General features: G+C 50.9%; 1 protein-coding gene across 1 annotated transcript in view; it reads right to left on the reverse strand.

Moving 5' to 3' along the window:
- Positions 1-14,170, reverse strand: part of ASAP1 (ArfGAP with SH3 domain, ankyrin repeat and PH domain 1) — a 145,315-nt gene that overhangs the window by 17,492 nt on the left and 113,653 nt on the right. The window contains exon 23 of the mRNA XM_024741265.1: positions 5,486-5,656. Within this exon, the coding sequence (XP_024597033.1) occupies positions 5,486-5,656 (171 nt within the window). The remainder of the gene's footprint in view (positions 1-5,485; positions 5,657-14,170) is intronic.

The raw sequence follows: 14,170 nt of genomic DNA on the forward strand, positions 1-14,170 counted from the left end.
GGTACGCAGGCCTCTCACTGTTGTGGCCTCTCCCATTGCGGAACACAGGCTCTGGACACGCAGGCCCAGCGGCCATGGCTCACGGGCCCAGCCGCTCCGCGGCATGTGCGATCTTCCCGGACCGGGGCACGAACCCGTGTCCCCTACATCGGCAGGCGGACTCTCAACCACTGCGCCAGCAGGGAAGCCCCCTCATCTTTAAAATAGGAATAACAGTACCTGCTTCACTAGATGGGCACGAGAATCATGAGAGAGGAACCACGGAGTGTAGTTCATGGTGCTGGACCACAGAGGGCATGACACAAACGGAGATCACTGTTCTGAGCTCTCTGACGAGATGTAACAAAAATGCAGGTGATTTATTTCCTCAACGAGCGAGCATTTCACAGACAGGGGCTCTACCTTGTCCGTCCCTGCAGCCCCACTGGAGCCCAATGTCCGCACAGAGCAGTCACTGGGCGCTGCTGAATGAAGACAAGGCCCACAGAGCAGACTCCTCCACTCCCCCCCGCCCGCACAGCCTGGTTTCTTGCACACCTGGGTGGGGAGGCAGCTGTGGTCTGGCAGACAGGAGCCCTGCTGTGCCTGGGCAGAGAAGCGTGGCTTTGAAAAAGTTCCAAAAATAGGACAGCACTAGAAGGAGGCGCACAAGCATGGAAACAGCTCAATCCTTTTTCCTCTCTCGGTGCAACCTGGGAAATGACTGGTACACACACAGCTGTGTGAGGAGAGGGCTGGAGACGGACGGTGGGCAGACAGTTTAAAAAGCTGTGGCCAAGGGCTTCCCTGGTGGCGCAGTGGTTGAGAGTCCGCCTGCTGATGCAGGGGACGTGGGTTCGTGCCCCGGTCCGGGAGGATCCCACATGCCGCAGAGCAGCTGGGCCCGTGAGCCATGGCCGCTGAGCCTGCGTGTCCAGAGCCTGTGCTCCGCAACGGGAGAGGCCACAGTGGTGAGAGGCCCGCGTACCGCAAAAAAAAAAAAAACTGTGGCCAAGACTCCAGGTCACTTACTGTAGCTCAGAAGCTGTGGGCCAGGAGTGTGGAACGAGAGGAGGGCACTGCCCAGCAGTGCCTGGCACACAGGCTCTAGGAGTCTTCTGGAAGAGTGGGTAATTATACAAACCTCGGAGTCAGAAATAGGTTCAAATCCAGGCCTTGAAGTTATCGGACAAGTCACTTGACCTCTGTGATTCAATTTCCTCATCAGTAAACCAGGGACCATGACAGTCCCTATCTCATAGGACAGTTGTGATGGCTTAATACAGTAACGTATGAACAAGTGCATAGCAGCTGGTACATGGTGAATAATCTATATATGGTGGCAGCCCTTGTTATTTCTAGAACTGCACGTAAAATGGGGTCGGAGTGGTGGGGGGAGGCGACTTGAGAATATATTGGGAAATCCAAGAAAAAGAAAGAATCAGGAAGTTTCTACCCAAAGGCTCTTTTACAAGCCAATACTACTTCTAATAAGTAGACGTGGGGGACTTGGATCAAACATTTCAAATACTGACCCATTTTACCTGGAAGTTCTGGCCTTGAAATATGAGAAGGGAATCATCTTGCGGTATAGTTTTTCGTCCATCATCTACTCTCCATTAAAAAAAAGAGAAGCGTATAGAACTTAAGTCCCAGTGGCCAAAGATAAGGAATGCAAGTGATTCTCAGAGGTCTCTTAGCTAGGTATTGGTGGAACACGGATCAGAACTCAGGCTTCCGGAAAGTTTGCTCGGTGCACTATATGGTTTCCCAGGATGCGCCCCGTAAACACTTCTCTGAATACCTGACAAAGGACAGAGGTCCCAGGGAAAGCTGATCTCACGTAGTCATTACAAGAACCTCAAGTGTGAGAAAAGGCTTAATCTTATGGCCACCATGAACTAGATAATTGGCTGCATTGTTTTCTTTGCTCCCACCTCTAAGAACCTCAGTGTCAAACCCGTGGTCTATTTCCAGCTGCTGTATGTGACCTTGTGTTATGCATTTTGTGACGACATAACCCTCCTGGACTTCATCTTACTTTGCTCCCTTTATTCTCCCTTTGTCCTCATTTCCTTATTAATTTAATTTGAATTGTGTTAAAATGTGTTGGTCTGTTAGAAAGCAGGTAATAAACAACTTATTTTATCTCCAAAGGTGAGGTTTAATGACATGCCACTTCAAAAATCAACAGTCCCCGCACCTAGTTGCTTCTGCCACCGGCCTAGCTGTTTTCTGATCGAAAGCCTGCCTCTGCCGTCTCCCTAGACAGATGGCCGAACCCATCACCATAGCGGGGCTGCAGTATGTGATGCCCGGGCTATCCTGGGCACCATGGATGCTGTGGTCCTGGCAGGGAGGAAGCCTGGGGTGGCCTCCCCACACACCAGGGCTCCGTGTTGCAGAGACGAGGTGGCACAGCCAGGCGGGGGGTGCCTACCTGCCGGGCTACCTTCCCCCGTCTCCATTCACAGGCAAAGAAACAACTGCCGAGACAGGGGAACAGCCAAGGGTGCCGTCAGTGCAGAGCTCAGCAGAGCAAGGAGAGCGCGAGGGCCATGGGCTCTCCCAGCCACACGGGCTCCCCACTCACCAGCTGTGAGAACTTGGGCATGGAACTGAACCTTTTGTGAATCTCAGTGTCCTTAAAATCAAGCCCCTTGCATTTCCTACTCTGTGGAACTGGCCTTAAGAATTCAATGAGTGCTATTAACTAGCCCCAGTTTACAGCCAGAGAGACTGAGGTATGGAACGATTCAAAGGTAACTGCTGAAAGCCACAGCGCTACCAGGTGGTGGAGGTGGATTAGAATCCAGGCAGTAGGACACAGGTCCACACCGGAGCTCCACTGAGACAGAGACAGCTCGTGCCCTCGTAAGGAGCTCATACTGCACTGGGAAAGACAGAAAGGCAACCAGAACCACTGTGTGATAATCTCTATGCCAGAAGGAGCAGAGAGTGGGCATGGGGGTGCTGGCCGGGCCGGGGAGGGTCTCTGAAGCAGGTCCCTGGACAGTAGATCTGGAAGGATGACTAAGCGTGAACACAAGTGGACAGACTGCTCGAGGCTGAGGGCACACTATGAGCAACGGCTTGGCTCTCAGGGGAGAGGATGGAGTTGGGAGCCTACCAGCTCAACACGGCAGGCACGTCCTAGGGCAGGGGGTGGGCAGGTAAGGCCAGGGCGAGCTCAGGGCTGTGCTACTCCACCTCCGCATGTCTGCCCCCCACGCCCCGGTCCAGATCTCAGACAGCCCAAAGGCCCTCACCTCAGGGGCTGTGGGGAGACGGCAGGTTTAGGGGAGCATTGGAATGATGGGTGCCTAGAGGGAAACCACAGGTACCATAAATGCTGCCTAGGAATCTGGTACCCCGTGTGCCTTATTAATTAAGTCTGACCCCTGCTTCGGCTTCTGGATCACGTCAGTGGGAGACAGGTAGGGATAAAACCCGCGGTGATCATACAACACAAAGCATGAAGACCCGGATCTGAGCCACTTTAACCTGCCTGGTGAGAGGCTTGTTACCGTCCCGCGTCTGCAGATGCCTTTAAGAACATCTCCCCTGTGTGCTCATACACCGACTCAGAAAGAACGGCCCTGACGGCCACAGAATTACCACCTGGGGTTGTCTGTGACGTGTACAGTGGTCACTTCTGCGCAGAGAGATTTTGATTTTTGTCCCTTGAGGCTGGGGGTAGGTGGCAGCCAACTGCTCAGGGCCCACAGCTTCCAAAGCTTGAAGGCTCCCGCTCACCGTCTGGGGCACCAACTCACGCTCATCAAGGGATAACCTTGTTTCTTGGTGAAAAATGCCCCTTGTCCACAACGAAACCCACCCAAAGCCAAACCAAAGCAAATGAACACCCGCTTTTTTTCTAGTCCTGCTGCTTAGTCTAAGAAAGGGATAATTCTTAAGCCGGGAAACAGAAATTTAGTAAATTTAACTGCAAACTGATGGAGTCTGTGAGGCACAATGAACTTTATGCAGAAATAAAACCCGAGTAAACAACAGGATCAAAATCTAGTGAAATTCGAAAAGGTCAGTCTGTGATTTGTGGTATGAACACCTGCAGGAAACTGGTGACCGTCAGTGGAGCGTTATTTGGGGCAAATAATTCTTCCTCTTGGAAGAATCCTTTTGGAACTTTTGGAAGAATCCTGGGGACTCCTGAAGGCCCTGGGGTGGGGCCGCGGGCAGTGTCAGGGACCTGCATGGTGCTGACGTGTGCCTGGGCGCACCCTCCCCGCAGCCGGTCTCACCGGGAACAGATTTGTCAACACCCGCTGCAAATTTCCCCTCCCCGCGAAGCCTACCGACGCAGCTGGACACCCTGCTTCAGCATTTCCACAGTATTTGGTGAAGAATGCACGGCACTCGTGTCCCTCCTGGACCACGAGCTCCTCGAGCACAAGGGTGGAGAAGCCCAAACCCCAGGCACCAGGCCAGTGGAGTGAACGGCTAAGCACAGACAGTCCACACGCACTGTGGCATCTGGGTCACATGACACACAGGCGTGGCCGTCTGCAAATGGGCAGCATGGCTTTTCCCAGAAGCTCCCCAAATCCAGAACACCTATTAGGGGCTTTCTGACGAGGCCTTTAAAAGCATTCAGCTGAGCTCCCTATCAGTTACAAACAAACAAAACAGCCATGACACGATTCACCGGCAAGGGGAGGTGAGCCATGCAAACCAGCAGGGCCAGGACCCCGTGGGCGCCGGGAGACACCGGGCTCTTGAGCGAACCTGGTGGCAGGCTGGTGAGCTACAAAGGGAGATAAAGACGGAAACCGTGTTCCTTGTGGATAGAAATTTGTTATCAGCCACCAGTGTCACTGAAATGGTAAACTACTAACTGATCTGCGCAGGTCTGTTTATTCTCAATCGATTATGAGGTACCTACTGCATCCTGGGCTCGACTCTAGGCTCTGTGAACACAGAAAAGACAGACAAGGGCCCTGCTCTCACGGAGCTAGGTTCCAGAGACCGAAAAACCGAACACAAATAAAACACCTGTCAGCGGTGATCTGGGGTCCTGAGGGAAACACTGGGGAGGCGGCTCCCTCAGAGAGGATGGCCCAGGAGACAGACATGCAGGCAGAGGAGGACGGGAGGGAGCGAGGCTTTCAAGCCCATGACAGAGCTGCAGGAAGGGGGCGGCCCGAGGAAGGAAAGAGCCCGGTGGAGCCAGAGGTGAAAGCAGGCCGGCGAGGCTGAGCGGGGGCAGGAGCTGGGAGGGACCAGCCTGACCACCTGGGCCCTGGTGGGTGTCCGGTGCACAAAACGTGCTCAGAAGCTTATCACTAGTACACTTTTCAAGTGGTGGTAGTATTTTCCCCCATGGTTCCTTGGCCATAAGAGGCTGTGCAATCATATGTATCCAGGCCCTCACCCAGCGTGGGTGCGGTCTGGTCCATCTGCTGGGTGTGCTGAGCGCCCACTGCCCCCCGAGCCCCGTGCTCTGCCTGGCTCAGGCAGTGAGGGCCCTGACTGGAGGACAACTTACCCCAAGGAACTGCGCCTTTGTTTGGGGGCCCGTGAGGTAGTGGGCTGGGAGGGTCGGATAGGGTTCTCTTGTGTCCGGGCGGTGGGGGAGGAGGCCTCTTCTTGGACAGAGTGGAGCTGCCACTAGAGGTCTGGGTGCTTAGAGGGAGTGCTGAAGGTGGGCCAGTTGGACCTGGAAAGGAATCGAATGGTGCAGGAAGGTTAATCCCGGTCTCGCAGATGGAACAGCCTGTGTGCAGTCACTCCCATGCATCAAATGGAGTGTGACACACAGAGACCGAAGCACGAGGCTGGGGATGGCCAAGTCCATCGACCCGGTAATCCCCAAAAGAGGGCTTTTAAAAATTGCTGGTAAAAAAAATTAAAAAGGAGAGTGTGTGCTTTTAAGGAACAAAACGTCAGCCAACATGGAACACTACTGGGTTCAGATCATCCTTTGGGTACAACGGGAGAAATAAAACACACACATTTTAAACCAGTAACTCACTGGAACCACGGCAAAACCTACAGAGGAAGAAGGCACACAGCACTGCCAGCAAAGTCAATGGAGAAAGAGCAAAATACTGACTAAGGGCTTCCCTGGTGGCGCAGTGGTTGAGAGTCCGCCTGCCGATGCAGGGGACGCGGGTTCGTGCCCCGGTCCGGGAAGATCCCACATGCCACGGAGCAGCTGGGCCCGTGAGCCATGGCCGCTGAGCCTGTGCGTCCGGAGCCTGTGCTCCGCAACGGGAGAGGCCACAACAGTGAGAGGCCCGCGTACCGCAAAAAAAAAAACAAAAAACAAAAACAACAAAACCGACTAAACCTCCAAAGGGCCTCACGTGGAAACATGAACACTGGATTCATAGAATAGGGTTTCTCTCACCACTGCAATTTTTTTTTCAGTCAGCAAACGTTGCCTGAAGTTTTTTTTTAAATGACTTTTATAAATAATGAAGGTTCTAATGGAAAGGGTTACTTGGAAAGAAGGGAAATCCAAAAACCCTTTTTTCCTCCAATTCTGAACTGTTCTAGAAATCATAAACCACCTATTATATTGGAAGCTTGAACAAGTTACATAAGCTTCACTGATTTCTATAGGTTTAAAAAAATTTTTTTTTTAAATGTTTGCCTGCGAGCAGGGGCTACTCTTCGTTGCGCTGCGCGGGCTTCTCACTGCAGTGGCTTCTCTTGCTGCGGAGCACGGGCTCTAGGTGCGCGGGCTTCAGTAGCTGTGGCACGCAGGCTCAGTAGTTGTGGCGCACGGGCTTAGTTGCTCCGTGGCATGTGGGATCTTCCCGGACCAGGGCTCAAACCCCTGTCTCCTGCATTGGCAGGCAGATTTGTAACCACTGTGCCACCAGGGAAGCCCTGATTTCTAAAGGTTTTTAAAAAGATTCTACTTTCTCCAGAGGTAATGATACGATAGCAATAATTATATTAATATCACACACACACACACACACACACACACACACACCACTACTGCAAAAGTTGACTTTTTGAACTAACGCTTTAAGAAAAAAAGGAGTTTGTTTTCAATGAGCGCTACGGGAGTAGTATATACGCTGTTCATTTTGTTTATTCCAAGAGACACTGAAGTGGCCGGTGTGTGCCGAGCACTATATGCTGGGCACTTTGACAAATCTCTCTTTATGATCATTACCAGGTTATGGTTTAACTGGACAACAGTGTCCACAAACATTAAAAGAGAAAAAAAGGAAAGAAACAAATAAAGCTAGGAACACTGCCACACCAAATGTTTATCGCAGGATAGCAGGTACCTGGTGATCCAGAAAGGCTCCAAAAGAGCTTTTTACATTCTGCATATTAAAAGAGAAGCGTAATTACTGCTGGCCTCCTTCCTTGGGAAAACAAGCTTTGCTATATTTCCCGTGATCAATTACCGCTCAGTACAAACACAGATTTAAACCCCCATTTCTCAAAGACAGTCTCGTCTTGGAAGTAAATACTGTTCATCTCAGTAAAATGGTTGTGTGCTTTAGAATTAAATGGCCCTAGCGGCAGTATTTATTCTCAGTCCTACTGATGAGATACGTGATGGAAGCCTTACCGATATCCCCCAATCAACGCCTAATTACGGCACCAGTCACTGAAGTTTCAGAAACTGTTTCATTTTTGTAACAGTGAAGGCATTGTTACTTTAGCCTTGTGTTTGTGCAGTGCTTCCTAGTTTTCAAAATGTGTTCGTACATGCTATTTGCCTTGATTTTCATAACAACCCTGTGAGGCATGTAGGTCTGGTATTACTGGCCCCATTTGGCAGCTAGGAAAGCGGGGCTGGGTGTGATTAAGGGTATGGAGCCACGAGGGGCGGAGCTGAACCCTGATGCAGGTCTCTGGGGGTGGCGAGGGCTCGCCCCATCCTGAAAGCCAGGCCAGCACTTTCTGGGCTCGCCACACGAGGAAAATGGCAACAACAACGCTCGGTACTAGGAAGTGTAACTTTCCTCTTGGAAATAAATGGAGAATACATAATAGACAATGGTGAGATTCCCCAGCAGTTTCATCTGTATCGCCATCTAGGGACTTCTTGATGCAATGCATCTGGAAGGCCATAATCAATCCGTTTCAAATCCCGCCTGGAAACACAGATGGCCAATGGGGCTATGTCTCTGGGCAAAGCTGTCTGCGTACGTGGTTTTAGGAGTGATCAGACCAGAGTTGTCCTATAACCACAAACCAAGCAAAATCAAGCTTCCTGAATCACCATTTAAAAAATGTAGGGGTTAGTGTTCCCTTCCTGACGTCATCACAGCCTTGTCTTACTTTCAGACATCAGCTACTACAGTCTCTAATTATCTGTCTTTGCTGACTTGTTCATTGCCTCTCTGTCCACCATGCTGCAGGTTCTACCAGGGTCAGGCTGTTCTCTGGCCTGGTGTAGAGAAAGCTGCATTTAGTAAATACAGTATCGAATTAATGGATGAATAAACTTCTACTTCTCTTGTTGTAAGGCTAGTGATCCTTAAGGAAGACAGAACGTCTCACTTAGGGTGACAGATCAGAAACCAGGGAGAGAGGGGACCTGGGGAGAGAGAGTGTGAAGTTCGAAAATAAATATTCAATACTGTAATGGACTTTCATGGCAAACAACACACAGACCCACCTATTGTTCTGTAACAGAAGCTACAGAAGGGAAGATGCCATGAAATCTTCTTGGCTGGTAGGGCATGAGTTAAAAAAGGGTGAAAAACACTGTATCAGACCCCAGAAAAGCAGACAAAATTTTATAACTTTACTGTAGAGAGCTCAAAAGACTTCCAAAATAAGTAACTAGTCTTTAAGCACTAAAAAGGATGTTTCCTGCAAACTAAACCTGAGCATTGGCTTGGTCAGGAAAGAAGCAATTCTGGAGGGGTAAAGAAAGCTAAAACAAAACAAACTAAAAAATAGTAAACACAGCATCAAACAAACTCGAAAGGGGTGGAGGCAAGATTAACAGGTGGGGAGGGGACTCGGGCAGCCAGTTTTCTTCCCTCCACTCTGCCAGGGCCTGTGGGAATAAGGAGAAAACACCCTAAGCCACATTTGCCGCTAATACTGGCTATTATGTCAAACTATCCTCTAACGCTTTTTCTTAAAAATACGGTCTAGACTTCCGAAGCTGCCATATATAGCTCCCAGGTTAAATTATTAGAAGGTCTTCTACAAGGAGGCAGGGTGTACCAACGCAGCTCTTACTGGGGGTTCACGTGCCTGGGGTTCTCCTGTATTTCCAGCAGCCTCTTGGTCACTCAGTTAGACGTTCTGCCAGGGCTTCAACGCTACTGGCCGCGTGTGAGCTGTGCTGCCTCGAGCACCTCACCGTCACCGGCTCAGGGAGGTCCCTCACTGAGGCCTGCAGCTCAGACGTGTGGCCACCATGCGGCCAGAACTCGGGAAGCCCACACGCGTCACGCCGCCGTGCATCTCAGAAGCCTCGAAGTTAATGACAGAGTTATATAGACAACTCTGGACAATACAAATGGCAAACTTACCATTTTCTAATGGTTTTCACAGTACAGAACTTAAAAAGAATGGAAAGTTTCTATCATTTAAAATGTAGATAGGGACTTCCCTGGTGGTGCAGTGGTTACGAATCCACCTGCCAATTCGGGGGACAGAGGTCCGAGCCCTGGTCTGGGAAGATTTCACATGCCGCGGAGCAACTAAGTCCATGTGCCACAACTACAGAGCTTGTGCGCCACAACTAACTACTGAGCCTGTGCACCTAGAGCCCGTGCTCCGCAACAAGAAAAGCCACCGCAAGGAGAAGCCCGTGCATCACAAATAAAAGTAGCCCCCCCTCGCCACAACTAGAGAAAGCCTGCGCACAGCAACGAAGACCCAACGTGGCCAAAAATAAATAAAAAATAAAAATAAACTTATATTAAAAAAATGTAGATAAAGATGCAAGAATATTTACTTAGAGAAGAACTGTGTGTAGTAGGAAGACGCTATCATCATCTCCATGCTCAGGTGGGGAAACAGAGGCACGGTGCAGAGGAGAGGGGCGTGTGGAGAAAGCACGGTAGGCTGGCAGCAGGCCTGGCAGGATCCCAACATGGCAGTGACACTGTGACAGACGCAGCGCTGCACACAGAACACGCAGGAGCCATTCACGTGTCCTTCAGTCTCCTTCCAAGACACTGATCATTAAGAGAAAAGTGCCGAACTCAAGGGGCTCAGGGTTGGTTCTTTAACACTCATATATTCTTTTTTCTTTTTCTTTTTCAAAGGATTTTTTTTGCTTTTTAAAATTTATTTAGGGCTTCCCTGGTGGCACAGTGGTCGAGAGTCCGCCTGCCAATGCAGGGGACACGGGTTCGTGCCCCGGTCCGGGAAGATCCCATGTGCCGCGGAGCGGCTGGGCCCGCGAGCCATGGCCGCTGGGCCTGTGCATCCAGAGCCCGTGCTCCGCAACGGGAGAGACCACAGCAGTGAGAGGCCCGTGTACCGCAAAAAAAAAAAAAAATTTATTTTTGGCTGTGTTGGGTCTTCGTTGCTGCATGCAGGCTTTCTCTAGTTGTGATGAGTGGGCTTCTCATTGCGGTGGCTTCTCTTGTTGCAGAGCACAGGCTCTAGGTGCGCGGGCTTCAGTAGTTGTGGCTCGTGGGCTCTAGAGCACAGGCTCAGTAGTTGTGGCGCACAGGCTTAGTTGCTCCGCGGCATGTGGGATCTTCCCGGACCAGGGCTCGACCCCGTGTCCCCTGCATCGGCAGGCGGATTCCCAACCACTGCGCCCCCAGGGAAGCCCTGCTCATACGTTCTTACGTGCAAGACGCACAACAGCATTCCCTCTGCTCCCCTTTCCGCACCCCGGTGGTCGGGCGACCTTTGCTCCCCTTTCCGCACCCCGGTGGTCGGGCAACTGGGCTGGCGAGCCCGGCACTGCTGAGGGCAGGAGTCACAGACGTGCTCTCGGCCAGCAAAGAGGCCAATGCAAGGCGATACACGTGTGCAGCGCTTTAAAAAGGATTGAGAGAGACGGACAAAAATAGGCAGAACAAACAAGCAAACAAAAAGCCACTCACACACACAAAAAAAAAACCCCCAGAAAAATCCAGAAAAGTCAACACCAATGAAGGACAATGGTCCATGGGAAGCTTTAAAATTGAGCCACTCAAATGGCTACCTTCCTGTGAGATAAAAAAATCCCAGGAAACTCTACAGTCATCAGCATATGAATAAAGCCACTCGCAGGGAAACATCTCCTAGGCAAGCCCAACTCCTAGAGCAGGGCACTTTCCTACCTTCAGACCCCGGGGCAGTCTTCTCCCTGGCCACCCCCTCTCTGCCCTAACTGTTGCTACAGACCTCAAATGAGTCAGAGAAATGGTGTATAAAATGCTTACACAACCGAGTTTGGGCACAAACATGGTGCAGAAGGATCGTCAGCGAGTCAGTTATCACAGCCCCAGGACATCTGGGTTAGTTTTATGAGTGTCCCCTCCTTGCTCTGGCCGCACGTTTCTAGGACACGCCTTCACTGATTCTGCAGTTGTTTGTTCACTCAGCAGGCACTGATGGAGCCCCCTCTGTGCCAGGGATGCAGGGACAGCTCACTCCCAGCCTCCGTGTGGAGGAGTTCTGCCTCCAGCGGGACGGGGGAGTGAAAGGAAGACTCCCTTCACCCTCTCTTCAAACCTGGAGCACCACCGACTGCTGCCCCTGATGAGGGCACAGCTCACTGCTTTCTCACCCACTGGAGCGCAAGCTTCCAAGCAGGAGCTCCCCGCTCCCCCTCTGCTACCTTGCCAGGGCCCAGGACACGTGCAGAACCAAACACATGCAGCAGGACCCAACAGGCCCCCATCCTACATACTGAGTGCTCACGCTGTGCCAGTCACTTTACATACGTTCCTTCACGTTCTAAGCAGGGACCCAGCCAGCCACACACCTGATTCTTATTTTTCAGATGAAGGCCCTGAAACTTAGCAAGATGAGTTAAATGTGAAAACGAGACCAGGGCAGGGACAGGGTTAGCACTTGGTGGGGAGGAACCCCAGCCTCCTAGGTGGGGCAAGGGAGAGAAGAGGATAGAGTGGGGTTTGAATTCACAGCAGCTCACAGCTGCCCAGCAGGCACGGTCTGGTTGACAGATGGACCTGCCTTGGAGGGTGTGTTACTCTCAAACTATACTCTTGGATTAACGTGGGTGCTTAGCTCCTCACCTACAGGGATGGCGAGGGCAGCACCGGGTTCAACATTCTCCGTGACGAGCACCCACGGAGCCCTCGGTGCACCAGGCCCTGAGCCGCTTTTGTGCAGATCACCTACTGGTTTATCAGACCAAGGCTGGAGCCTGTGTGAAACAGGAAGTCCATGTTATAGAAAACGTGTGTGGACTGCAGGATTCCTACAGGTATTCACAGGATATGCAGAGGTGCTACACGATGCCTGAGTCCAGGGGACTGATCTCACGAACAGATGGGAATGAACTGAAGCTAGTTAGCATATCACTTCGTGCTTCTAAAAGCTTGAAAACTTAGTTCATTTAAGTAAGTCAAATAAGCTTCTTGCGATCAGACTCCTCGTTCATTTACCTGACAAAGCCTTTGAGTGAAAGGTGCCCACATCATGCCAGGCTTCGCCATTCAGAGCGCCTGCCTATTTACCAGACTTGGGCAGCTCCACCCCGGTTCCTATTCCCCAAGGACGCTTCTTTAAAGCTGAGGAGTTGCAGTGGCTCTCAAATGTCAGCAGCAGAACCCTCCCTGGGGCACAGACTAGGTGCCAGGTGCTGAGCTGGAAGCTTCCCGTCCCTCTCACTAACCTCCACAAAAATCTCGTGTCAAGTACAGTCTGTGCCACGGCTGTGTAAAAGGTGTGGAATTTTACAGTGGGAGAAAACTGCAGTTCTGTAGCTTAAAATGACTTAAAAAGCAAAGCTACACTGTTGTCAAGCACCTGTTCTGGGGGCGGCATCACAGTACCGTGGTGCCCAGACCTTCTTCCCTACTCTGGGGACATGTGTGGAGTCAGAGCCTGAACAGTCCTGATAGGAGTCCCTCGCGGTAGTTCAGCGCTCTGCATTTTACCAAATGCTTTCTCATATATTGTCTCACTGGATTCTGATGACAAATGCACGAGGAAGACAAGACAGAGATGGACCCTCTTCCTCAACATGGAAAAGAAGAAACTACCACAGAAGATCTGGTTGCCAAGTCCTAAGGCCCACTTTAATTTTCTATCCTATTTCAGCCACCACGTGACATGGAAGTTCCTCAGCCTTTTCAGGGCTCTGTTTCCTGAGCTGTACGTCAATCTTTCAGCATCCCTCTAGCTCTAAAAAAAAAAAAAATCCAGGTTCTGTGACATGATTTTAGCTGAAAGATGAAGAACAAACCAATCTTGGCGATCCTGAAGAATATCTAGTCTTAATAAAGATACAGTGAAGTGGGGGGCTGGGCGGAGCTGCCGACCACGGGTGGGAAACTTCTGCATGCTTAATTTTATAGCTCTGATTTAATCTCGCTGGACTTCACATCCGAAGAGGGCGTGGGCAGCAAAATGTTTCAAAGGCCTCAGAGTGGTGAGCTCGGGATTCCGAACTGCTGAGCCGTCCAGCTCTGACTGGAGCTCTGCTCAAGCACAGGGGGCTTTGCCCGACGGCAATTTAGGTCAAACTCCTTACATTTTCACGAGGCAGCTGCAAGTTTCTGAAAATACTCCTGAGCTGGATTCAGAATAATTCCTTCTACTTTTGTCCTCTGTATTCCTCTCGTTAGTGGAAACTTTATCAGTTGTTTCTGCCTCACCGGAAGCCATCATCCTTACGACCCCGAAGTTCTCAGTGTGGAAATGACTTCGGCTGCAAGCAGACACCTCTGCTTTACCTCCACGGGAAACGAGCAACCCAAACAACAAGACATCTTTGTTCCATGCAAACGGTTCAATCAGTTCAACAGAATGAAATGAAGAAAACGTAAGGAAAACAGAGGAGAGTTCTCTCTGCGCAGAGCATCGGCTGGTCTTCAACTGTGTCTTCTGAGAACTCCATTCAAACATTATCACTATTCCAAATGTGTGGGCACGTGAGTCAAGCTGCCTGCAGGAAGTATCTCCCGCTTCAAACCCCTTATAAAAGTCACGGGCAGGCTGTGCTTCTTGTCTCACCAGCTCAGACCAAATCTCCGAATCTGATGTCCTGCTATGGGCAACCTGGAAGAACACTCTGACTGTAGCGGAGAGGGATGTCTAT

This window comes from Neophocaena asiaeorientalis, unplaced genomic scaffold, assembly GCF_003031525.2.
Source record: "Neophocaena asiaeorientalis asiaeorientalis breed wild unplaced genomic scaffold, Neophocaena_asiaeorientalis_V1.1 scaffold177, whole genome shotgun sequence".
NCBI lineage: Eukaryota > Metazoa > Chordata > Mammalia > Artiodactyla > Phocoenidae > Neophocaena > Neophocaena asiaeorientalis.